This window comes from Bombina bombina, chromosome 1, assembly GCF_027579735.1.
Source record: "Bombina bombina isolate aBomBom1 chromosome 1, aBomBom1.pri, whole genome shotgun sequence".
Lineage (NCBI taxonomy): Eukaryota > Metazoa > Chordata > Amphibia > Anura > Bombinatoridae > Bombina > Bombina bombina.
In genome coordinates this window covers 263,384,646-263,397,285 of record NC_069499.1, presented here as the reverse complement: position 1 = coordinate 263,397,285, position 12,640 = coordinate 263,384,646, and the positions used below count along the sequence as shown (strand labels likewise).

The 12,640-nt window shown below is 41.3% G+C and overlaps 1 protein-coding gene across 1 annotated transcript in view; it reads left to right on the top strand.

Annotated features, from left to right (window-relative positions):
- The window catches only part of AQR (aquarius intron-binding spliceosomal factor), a 264,323-nt gene that overhangs the window by 103,174 nt on the left and 148,509 nt on the right, over positions 1 to 12,640 (top strand). Inside the window, exons 22-23 of the mRNA XM_053697946.1 lie at positions 1,008 to 1,077; positions 10,596 to 10,706. Coding sequence (XP_053553921.1) covers positions 1,008 to 1,077; positions 10,596 to 10,706 — 181 coding nt within the window. The remainder of the gene's footprint in view (positions 1 to 1,007; positions 1,078 to 10,595; positions 10,707 to 12,640) is intronic.

The window sequence follows — 12,640 nt, the reverse complement described above, 5'->3', positions numbered from 1 at the left end:
GCTGTGGTTTTCACTTGGGCCTTTTTTAAATGTGGCTTCTGTTGAACAGATTACAAGACGGAGTCTTGGTCTGCGTTTCATACTTTTTCAAATTTAACAAATTTGATACCTTGCTTCTTCGGAGGCTATTTTTGGGAGAAAGGGTTTTTTACAGGCAGTGGTAACTTCCGTTTAAGTACCTGCCTTGTCCCTCCCATCATCCGTGTACTTTAGCTTTGGTATTGGTATCCCATAAGTAATGGATGATCCGTGGACTGGATACACTTAACAAGAGAAAACATAATTTATGCTTACCTGATAAATTTATTTCTCTTGTAGTGTATCCAGTCCACGGCCCGCCCTGTCACTTTAAGGCAGGTAATTTTTCCATTAAACTACAGTCACCACTGCACCCTATGGTTTTCCTTTCTCTGCATGTTTTCGGTCGAATGACTGGTAATGGCAGTTAGGGGAGGAGCTATATAGCAGCTTTGCTGTGGGTGGACTCTTGCAACTTCCTGTTGGGAAGGAGAATATATCCCATAAGTAATGGATGATCCGTGGACTGGATACACTACAAGAGAAATAAATTTATCAGGTAAGCATAAATTATGTTTTTCTGTGTCTATGCTTTTTTCATTATTGCATATGAGATTCTGTTCCTCTGTAAATCTGACACTCTAATAGAGGTGTACTCTCAGCTCGTTCACTGCCGAATGCAGAAGTTGGAGTCTGCTTCCGGTATTCGACTCTTTTCAGCGCCAAATAGCCTCTTGTGCAAGTGAAACACACTTAGATCTGTGCAAATCCCAATCAAGAGTGTGTTTCGCTTGCCCAAGAGGATATTACCGAAAGCAGCCTCCGACGAAACTGCCGAATGCATGTCTCTACACACTATTTTATTATGACGTCCTCTATGCTTATGTCTGATTGTGTGTATTTGTATGCATGCAAATGCTCTTGCACTTCTATAAAATGTGTCTATTGGGTTGGTAAGGTGACTTCATTTTTATCCTTTTGTTTTTTAGTAATACTATTCAGTTTACCGCCACCCAGACAGAGGCCATCCGTGCTGGCATGCAGCCTGGACTCACCATGGTAAGAGGCGCTAAAATGACATTGCTAAACAACAAGGTTTCCACATAAAAGCAGAGTAGAAATGATGTGCACAGAATAACCTCAACTTCTGATGTTGCTGGTTACTTAAAAAAGTAGACTAAGGTACCTTAAGACATGAAATCCTCTTTACCGTTGGTAAATCATTTTACACATCTTTCTTGAGTCATCTGACATATTCCATGTACAAATCCTCAGCATAAGCATATTACACCATATCGTAAATAAGTAAAAAGTGCAGTAATCTCTGCTGTATGTATCATTTGTTTTTGGACTCATGCTCATTACACCCCCTGCTGTATTTTATGTTTCACAACCTGCAGACTTGTAAACTTAGTACTATATTTATATATTTATATACATATAAGTGTACTTGCTGTTACAGTGAGGGAAAAATTATTTGATCCCCTGCTGATTTTGTATGTTTGCCCACTGACAAAGAAATGATCAGTCTATAATTTTAATGGTAGGTTTATTTGAACAGTGAGAGACAGAATAACAACAAAAAACCAGAAAAACACAAAAAAAGTTAGAAATTGATTTGCATTTTAATGAGTGAAATAGGTTTTTGACCCCTTTGCAAAACATGACTTAGTACTTGGTGGCAAAACCCTTGTTGGCAATCACAGAGGTCAGATGTTTCTTGTAGTTGGCCACCAGGTTTGCACACATCTCGAGGGATTTTGTCCCACTCCTCTTTGCAGATCCTCTCCAAGTCATTAAGGTTTCGAGGCTGACGTTTGGCAACCTCAACAGATTTTCTATGGGATTGAGGTCTGGAGACTGGCTAGGCCACTCCTTTGGTGCCTTGGCCGTGTGTTTTGTGTCATTGTCATGCTAGAATACCCATCCACGACCCATTTTCAATGCCTTGGCTGAGGGAAGGAGGTTCTCACCCAAGATTTGATGGTACATGGCCCCGTCCATCGTCCCTTTGATGCGGTTTAGTTGTCCTGTCCCCTTAACAGAAACACCCCCCCAAAGCGTAATGTTTCCACCTCCATGTTTTACACTGGGTATGTTGTTCTTGGGGTCATAGGCAGCATTCCTCCTCCTCCATACACGGCGAGTTGAGTTAATGCCAAAGAGCTCAATTTTGGTCTCATCTGACCACGACACTTTCATCCAGTTCTCCTCTGAATCATTCAGATGTTCATTGGCAAACTTTAGACGGGCCTGTACATGTGCTTTTCTCCAACATAGGTGTGTCCGGTCCACGGCGTCATCCTTACTTGTGGGATATTCTCTTCCCCAACAGGAAATGGCAAAGAGCCCAGCAAAGCTGGTCACATGATCCCTCCTAGGCTCCGCCTACCCCAGTCATTCTCTTTGCCGTTGTACAGGCAACATCTCCACGGAGATGGCTTAGAGTTTTTTAGTGTTTAACTGTAGTTTTTATTATTCAATCAAGAGTTTGTTATTTTGAAATAGTGCTGGTATGTACTATTTACTCAGAAACAGAAAAGAGATGAAGATTTCTGTTTGTATGAGGAAAATGATTTTAGCAACCGTAACTAAAATCCATGGCTGTTCCACACAGGACTGTTGAGAGCAATTAACTTCAGTTGGGGGAACAGTGTGCAGCCTCTTGCTGCTTGAGGTATGACACATTCTAACAAGACGATGTAATGCTGGAAGCTGTCATTTTCCCTATGGGATCCGGTAAGCCATGTTTATTACGATTGTAAATAAGGGCTTCACAAGGGCTTATTAAGACTGTAGACTTTTTCTGGGCTAAATCGATTCATTATTAACACATATTTAGCCTTGAGGAATCATTTTATCTGGGTATTTTGATATAATAATATCGGCAGGCACTGTATTAGACACCTTATTCCTTAGGGGCTTTCCCAAAGCATAAGCAGAGCCTCATTTTCGCGCCGGTGTGGCGCACTTGTTTTTGAGAGGCATGGCATGCAGTCGCATGTGAGAGGAGCTCTGATACTTAGAAAAGACTTTCTGAAGGCGTCATTTGGTATCGTATTCCCCTTTGGGCTTGGTTGGGTCTCAGCAAAGCAGATACCAGGGACTGTAAAGGGGTTAAAGTTTAAAACGGCTCCGGTTCCGTTATTTTAAGGGTTAAAGCTTCCAAATTTGGTGTGCAATACTTTTAAGGCTTTAAGACACTGTGGTGAAAATTTGGTGAATTTTGAACAATTCCTTCATGTTTTTTCGCAATTGCAGTAATAAAGTGTGTTCAGTTTAAAATTTAAAGTGACAGTAACGGTTTTATTTTAAAACGTTTTTGTACTTTGTTATCAAGTTTATGCCTGTTTAACATGTCTGAACTACCAGATAGACAGAATGTGGGGAAGCCAGAATTCCTATTCATTTAAATAAATGTGATTTATGTGATAATGACAATGATGCCCAAGATGATTCCTCAAGTGAGGGGAGTAAGCATGGTACTGCATCATTCCCTCCTTCGTCTACACGAGTCTTGCCCACTCAGGAGGCCCCTAGTACATCTAGCGCGCCAATACTCCTTACTATGCAACAATTAACGGCTGTAATGGATAATTCTGTCAAAAACATTTTAGCCAAAATGAACACTTGTCAGCGTAAGCGCGGCTGCTCTGTTTTAGATACTGAAGAGCATGACGACGCTGATATTAATATTTCTGAAGGGCCCCTAACCCAGTCTGATGGGGCCAGGGAGGTTTTGTCTGAGGGAGAAATTACTGATTCAGGGAACATTTCTCAACAGGCTGAACCTGATGTGATTGCATTTAAATTTAAGTTGGAACATCTCCGCATTCTGCTTAAGGAGGTATTATCCACTCTGGATGATTGTGACAAGTTGGTCATCCCAGAGAAACTATGTAAAATGGACAAGTTCCTAGAGGTGCCGGGGCTCCCAGAAGCTTTTCCTATACCCAAGCGGGTGGCGGACATTGTTAATAAAGAATGGGAAAGGCCCGGTATTCCTTTCGTCCCTCCCCCCATATTTAAAAAATTGTTTCCTATGGTCGACCCCAGAAAGGACTTATGGCAGACAGTCCCCAAGGTCGAGGGAGCGGTTTCCACTTTAAACAAACGCACCACTATACCCATAGAGGATAGTTGTGCTTTCAAAGATCCTATGGATAAAAAATTAGAAGGTTTGCTTAAAAAGATGTTTGTTCAGCAAGGTTACCTTCTACAACCAATTTCATGCATTGTCCCTGTCGCTACAGCCGCATGTTTCTGGTTCGATGATCTGATAAAGGCGGTCGATAGTGATTCTCCTCCTTTTGAGGAGATTATGGACAGAATCAATGCTCTCAAATTGGCTAATTCTTTCACCCTAGACGCCACTTTGCAATTGGCTAGGTTAGCGGCTAAGAATTCTGGGTTTGCTATTGTGGCGCGCAGAGCGCTTTGGTTGAAATCTTGGTCGGCTGATGCGTCTTCCAAGAACAAGCTACTTAACATTCCTTTCAAGGGGAAAACGCTGTTTGGCCCTGACTTGAAAGAGATTATCTCTGATATCACTGGGGGTAAGGGCCACGCCCTTCCTCAGGATCGGCCTTTCAAGGCAAAAAATAAACCTAATTTTCGTCCCTTTCGTAGAAACGGACCAGCCCAAGGTGCTACGTCCTCTAAGCAAGAGGGTAATACTTCTCAAGCCAAGCCAGCTTGGAGACCAATGCAAGGCTGGAACAAGGGAAAGCAGGCCAAGAAACCTGCCACTGCTACCAAGACTGCATGAAATGTTGGCCCCCGATCCGGGACCGGATCTGGTGGGGGGCAGACTCTCTCTCTTCGCTCAGGCTTGGGCAAGAGATGTTCTGGATCCTTGGGCGCTAGAAATAGTCTCCCAAGGTTATCTTCTGGAATTCAAGGGACTTCCCCCAAGGGGGAGGTTCCATAGGTCTCAGTTGTCTTCAGACCACATAAAAAGACAGGCATTCTTACATTGTGTAGAAGACCTGTCAAAAATGGGAGTGATTCATCCTGTTCCATTAAGAGAACAAGGGATGGGGTTCTACTCCAATCTGTTCATAGTTCCCAAAAAAGAGGGAACGTTCAGACCAATCTTAGATCTCAAGATCTTAAACAAGTTTCTCAAGGTTCCATCGTTCAAGATGGAAACCATTCAAACTATTCTTCCTTCCATCCAGGAAGGTCAATTCATGACCACGGTGGATTTAAAGGATGCGTATCTACATATTCCTATCCACAAGGAACATCATCGGTTCCTAAGGTTCGCATTCCTGGACAAACATTACCAGTTCGTGGCGCTTCCTTTCGGATTAGCCACTGCTCCAAGGATTTTCACAAAGGTACTAGGGTCCCTTCTAGCTGTGCTAAGACCAAGGGGCATTGCTGTAGTACCTTACTTGGACGACATTCTGATTCAAGCGTCGTCCCTTCCTCAAGCAAAGGCTCACACGGACATTGTCCTGGCCTTTCTCAGATCTCACGGATGGAAAGTGAACGTGGAAAAGAGTTCTCTATCCCCGTCAACAAGGGTTCCCTTCTTGGGAACAATAATAGACTCCTTAGAAATGAGGATTTTTCTGACAGAGGCCAGAAAAACAAAACTTCTAGACTCTTGTCGAATACTTCATTCCGTTCCTCTTCCTTCCATAGCTCAGTGCATGGAAGTGATCGGGTTGATGGTAGCGGCAATGGACATAGTTCCTTTTGCGCGCATTCATCTAAGACCATTACAACTGTGCATGCTCAGTCAGTGGAATGGGGACTATACAGACTTGTCTCCGAAGATACAAGTAAATCAGAGGACCAGAGACTCACTCCGTTGGTGGCTGTCCCTGGACAACCTGTCACAAGGGATGACATTCCGCAGACCAGAGTGGGTCATTGTCACGACCGACGCCAGTCTGATGGGCTGGGGCGCGGTCTGGGGATCCCTGAAAGCTCAGGGTCTTTGGTCTCGGGAAGAATCTCTTCTACCGATAAATATTCTGGAACTGAGAGCGATATTCAATGCTCTCAAGGCTTGGCCTCAGCTAGCGAGGGCCAAGTTCATACGGTTTCAATCAGACAACATGACAACTGTTGCGTACATCAACCATCAGGGGGGAACAAGGAGTTCCCTAGCGATGGAAGAAGTGACCAAAATCATTCTATGGGCGGAGTCTCACTCCTGCCACCTGTCTGCTATCCACATCCCAGGAGTGGAAAATTGGGAAGCGGATTTTCTGAGTCGTCAGACATTGCATCCGGGGGAGTGGGAACTCCATCCGGAAATCTTTGCCCAAGTCACTCAGCTGTGGGGCATTCCAGACATGGATCTGATGGCCTCTCGTCAGAACTTCAAAGTTCCTTGCTACGGGTCCAGATCCAGGGATCCCAAGGCGGCTCTAGTGGATGCACTAGTAGCACCTTGGACCTTCAAACTAGCTTATGTGTTCCCGCCGTTTCCTCTCATCCCCAGGCTGGTAGCCAGGATCAATCAGGAGAGGGCGTCGGTGATCTTGATAGCTCCTGCGTGGCCACGCAGGACTTGGTATGCAGATCTGGTGAATATGTCATCGGCTCCACCTTGGAAGCTACCTTTGAGACGAGACCTTCTTGTTCAGGGTCCGTTCGAACATCCGAATCTGGTTTCACTCCAGCTGACTGCTTGGAGATTGAACGCTTGATTTTATCGAAGCGAGGGTTCTCAGATTCTGTTATCGATACTCTTGTTCAGGCCAGAAAGCCTGTAACTAGAAAGATTTACCACAAAATTTGGAAAAAATATATCTGTTGGTGTGAATCTAAAGGATTCCCTTGGGACAAGGTTAAGATTCCTAGGATTCTATCCTTCCTTCAAGAAGGATTGGAAAAAGGATTATCTGCAAGTTCCCTGAAGGGACAGATTTCTGCCTTGTCGGTGTTACTTCACAAAAAACTGGCTGCTGTGCCAGATGTTCAAGCCTTTGTTCAGGCTCTGGTTAGAATTAAGCCTGTTTACAAACCTTTGACTCCTCCTTGGAGTCTCAATTTAGTTCTTTCAGTTCTTCAGGGGGTTCCGTTTGAACCCTTGCATTCCGTTGATATTAAGTTATTATCTTGGAAAGTTTTGTTTTTAGTTGCAATTTCTTCTGCCAGAAGAGTTTCAGAATTATCTGCTCTGCAGTGTTCTCCTCCTTATCTGGTGTTCCATGCAGATAAGGTGGTTTTACGTACTAAACCTGGTTTTCTTCCAAAAGTTGTTTCTAACAAAAACATTAACCAGGAGATTATCGTACCTTCTCTGTGTCCGAAACCAGTTTCAAAGAAGGAACGTTTGTTGCACAATTTGGATGTTGTTCGCGCTCTAAAATTCTATTTAGATGCTACAAAGGATTTTAGACAAACATCTTCCTTGTTTGTTGTTTATTCCGGTAAAAGGAGAGGTCAAAAAGCAACTTCTACCTCTCTCTCTTTTTGGATTAAAAGCATCATCAGATTGGCTTACGAGACTGCCGGACGGCAGCCTCCCGAAAGAATCACAGCTCATTCCACTAGGGCTGTGGCTTCCACATGGGCCTTCAAGAACGAGGCTTCTGTTGATCAGATATGTAGGGCAGCGACTTGGTCTTCACTGCACACTTTTACCAAATTTTACAAGTTTGATACTTTTGCTTCTTCTGAGGCTATTTTTGGGAGAAAGGTTTTGCAAGCCGTGGTGCCTTCCATTTAGGTGACCTGATTTGCTCCCTCCCTTCATCCGTGTCCTAAAGCTTTGGTATTGGTTCCCACAAGTAAGGATGACGCCATGGACCGGACACACCTATGTTGGAGAAAACAGAATTTATGTTTACCTGATAAATTACTTTCTCCAACGGTGTGTCCGGTCCACGGCCCGCCCTGGTTTTTTAATCAGGTCTGATAATTTATTTTTTTTAACTACAGTCACCACGGTACCATATGGTTTCTCCTATGCAAATATTCCTCCTTAACGTCGGTCGAATGACTGGGGTAGGCGGAGCCTAGGAGGGATCATGTGACCAGCTTTGCTGGGCTCTTTGCCATTTCCTGTTGGGGAAGAGAATATCCCACAAGTAAGGATGACGCCGTGGACCGGACACACCGTTGGAGAAAGTAATTTATCAGGTAAACATAAATTCTGTTTTTTGTACAGGACTTCAGTCCTTCACGGCGTAGTGTGTTACCAATTGTTTTCTTGGTGACTATGGTCCCAGCTGCTTTGAGATCACTGACAAGATCCTCCTTGGGCTAGTTCTGGGCTGATTCCTCACTGTTCTCATAATCATTGAAAGTCCACGTTACCTGTATAAAAGACACCTGGGAGCCATAAATCTTGCTGATTGATAGCGGATCAAATACTTATTTCATTTATTAAAATGCAAATCAAGTTATAACTTTTTTTGAAATGCGTTTTTTCTTGATTTTTTCTCACTGTTCAAATACATCTACCATTAAAATTATAGACTGATCATTTCTTTGTCAGTGGGCAAACATACAAAATCAGCAGGGGATCAAATATTTTTTCCCTCACTGTACATCTTAATGGAGTTTAATTACTTTTTTATTGTAACCATATTGTAAATTTTATAATTATGATAGATTTTATAATTAGATGTAATGCATGGGGTAATGAAACAAAAGCCATGATGCCATATAATAATAGAGTGTTAATATATATTAGGTATTGTAGCACAGAGCTCGATTGTCCCAGGTGCCAATGGTGCCCAGAAAATTACCCCAGCACCCCAAAAAAAGCTCTGGGCTTGGTCCTTAAAAATCTTGAGATTAAAGACTCTCCCCCTCTTTGTGCATTGAGCACTTCCTATTCAGCTACAAGCCACTGTTCAGCATTTAAGCAAAACGCTGCCTTTCTTTCAACCCTGTGACTGCCAGTGGTTGCTGCTGTGAGATATGATGCAACCCTTGATGGCAGACACAAGGTAAACTGTACTCTCTGCGTACTAACCCATTTTAGGCAAGCTGTATAGCAGAGCAAGAGATCATGTGGGCTACTCTGCTCTGTGCTTGCTATTTTATGTTGCTGGGGAGTGATTTATAGCTCCCCAAGCAGAACAACATGTAATGAAAATTTGGGTCTTCATGTGTAACTTTTATACCGATAAGCCTTAGTCTCTCAAAGTCATAAACGCTGGGGGTTTTTTTTTTTTGAGACTTCACTTATTGGCTTAATAAAGTATGTATCTTTAGGTGTTAAAATGAGTGCATTCTGCTGAGGTGTGTGTATGTATGTATGTATGTATCTATGTATGTATGTATCTATATATGTATCTATATATATATATATATATATATATATATGTATCTATGTATGTAAATAGCATGTGTGTATATGTATGTATCTATGTATATGTGTGTGTATATATATATATATATATATATATATATATATGTACTATGCAAAAAAGGCAGCACTCACTGGTCATTTGTAAGTAAAATTTAGCTTTTAATAATACAAAAAGTTAAAATCTTGGGAAAAACATGATGTTTCGATGCCTAACTGGCATCTTTTTCAAATGTCCCAAAAGGTAAATCCAAAGTGGTCACACCAGCTATGTGGTGTTCCCCATGAGAGCATAAAACTACTGGCTGAATGTGTTATATTTATACAAGTCATAGATGACATTGAGGCTGTGTTCAGCTGTGGATAATCACTTGCAAATCTGATCAGCTGGTTCACGTTCCCACCCACAAGCTTTATACTTCATTGTGCTGTTAGTTGAGCAACTGCATGGCTAATTTGCATATGTGGGAGTGATCTGCACCAGAGTAGTGTCCAATGATCTTGCGATGTTTTCAGGCGTCATCATACACGCCCACTTGTCTCTGCTGTGAGTGAAACTTCCCCAAACAAAGGGATATTAGCCTGTGAATTATGAACTGCTTCTGGCACAACGATGCCGTATGTTTCACACAGGTTGGTGAGGGGTCACCTTTGTCAATCAACGTAGAAGCTGCATGTTCACATTGCACCCTGGCAGCTGCTACTAAATATATGGTGTGCATTCCTACACAGGACTTTGCTTTATATATATATATATATATATATCTATATATATCTATCTATCTATATGTGTGTGTATATGTGTGTGTGTGTGTGTATATATATATATATATATATATATATATGTGTGTTTGTGTATATGTATATATATATGTATATAAATATATATGTGTATGTGTGTGTGTGTATATGTGTGTATATATATATATATATATATATATATATATATATATGCTAAAATTGGGTGTAATATACATTCACACACACATCTCATGTAGCGGCAGGAAAAATTCTGAATCCTCTTAACTTTTTGGGCTGGCTCCTAGATTTTGAATGGATTTGTCCAAGCACTGATGCAGTGTGTAGGGGAAGTTGTTGAGATCTTTAATGAGCTGAGCCAGAATCCTAATTATTACATGTGCTAGTAAATAACTAGAGTGTTATGCATTGGACTGAAGGTAGGTACGGTTTGCAGCATGAGCTAGCATTTAGCATAATATTACCCAATTTATAGTAATTCTAACACTGAGCCTATGCAGAGAACCAAGTGAGCACTGTTTTTATGTTTTTGCAGGTAGTTGGGCCTCCTGGAACTGGAAAAACGGATGTTGCTGTACAGATTATCTCCAACCTTTACCATAACTTTCCTGAGCAACGCACTCTTATTGTCACACACTCCAACCAGGTAACAGGCAGCGCAAACCGTCACCACAAGGGAGGAGGCAAAAAGTTCTTATACCAAATATGCTGATTACACACAAATAGGGGATTGACAGTAGTATGATAGCTTGTTCTACGGCTAGTTAGCAGCCTCTCTTTTCCCAGAAAATGCCCTTCCCCAAGAGTAACTTTTATGCAGTATATCAGTCAGACCCTGTCCAAAAATCACAGTCCAGCCCCGAAATACCAGACAATACCTCTCATAGCAGAAGGCAAAGCCCAGATCTAAACCTATCCTTCATTCCATAGTATCTGACTTATACTCTTTGTACTTACTTTTTTTGCTGTGTAAAATGTGTCGCCCTCTCAGTGTAATATTTGCCTGTTACTGTCTTTTATGCAGGACAGACTCTCTGCATTGTTTACTGTTTACTATCATCTTTGTCCTGTTGTTTGTACAATATTGTTTCCCCTGATCGCTGCAGTGTTTTCACACATAGGTTAGTAATATAAACCGTCTGATGTGATCTCCCTCTGGTAGATGTAGCATATGCCATCTGATCTGTGTAATATCTGCTCTCTGCTTAATGTAGTGTCTCATTCTTGATCTGTTTTTGGCAGCGCATAGTTACTGATTTATTAATTCATACCTACTTGAAAAAGTAAAATGGAGAGTTTCCTCAAACAGCATGACTTCACTCATGCATCATTTTAAGTGCTACATTCCTTTTGAGACACCATTACTTCATCATTAAAGATTGTTTAGAGACACAGAACTAAATATTGGCACCTTTCACAGTATTATTTGTTTTATTCTTTTATAGGTAACATTATTTTATCATTCATGTGTTTTTACTGCTAACTTCAGTTAAGAATAGGCCCAGTCTTCTGTAACGAATGATCATGATGAACTTGGTGTATGATATAACTTTTAACAATTAAAAGTAGTGTCTGACTTCTGCATACAAATTAATATCCACGTCAGACTAAAAAAACCTTGGGCATTGTAGCTCACCTATTTCATCAGGTTTATTTACCAAAGTGGAGAAGTCCAGAAATATACCTGATGCCTTCAAAGTCTGTAGTTACTGTGCCAGAAGCAAGAATCCTCAGGACTTTGCAGTAGAAAATAATCCATTGCCAGTTTAGACTATCTTACATCTTTCCTGTAATTGTTCTTGTTGCTAGAAGAATTCAGAAGATCAACTGAAATGTTTTTTCTTTATGCTCTGGTCTTAGTTTTCTGACATAGCTGTTCTGTCAGGGACAAATTATTGGCTACTTCTCTAATCCCCCCCTATATTTTAATTTATCAATAAATAAGTGTTTTTCAGTTGACAGTTTAGTTACTGATTTTTTCTCTTGTTAGGTGTATCCAGTCCACGGATCATCCATTACTTGTGGGATATTCTCCTTCCCAACAGGAAGTTGCAAGAGGATCACCCACAGCAGAGCTGCTATATAGCTCCTCCCCTAACTGCCATATCCAGTCATTCTCTTGCAAGCTCTCAACATAGCTGGAGGTAGTAAGAGGAAAGTGGTAAAATATAGTTAGTATTTTCTTCAATCAAAAGTTTATTGTTTTTAAATGGTACCGGAGTGTACTATTTTATCTCAGGCAGCATTTAGAAGAAGAATCTGCCTGCGTTTTTCTATGATCTTAGCAGAAGTAACTAAGATCCACTGCTATTCTCACATATGTCTGAGGAGTGAGGTAACTTCAGAGGGAAAATGGTGTGCAGGGTATCCTGCTATAAGGTATGTGCAGTTATAAGTTTTTCTAGGGATGGAATTTGCTAGAAAATGCTGCTGATACCGGATTAATGTAAGTTAAAGCCTAAATACAGTGATTTAATAGCGACTAGTATCAGGCTTGCTATCAGAGGTATATACTCTGATTAATGTGCAATATAAAACGTTTGCTGGCATGTTTAATCATTTTTATATATGCTTTGGTGA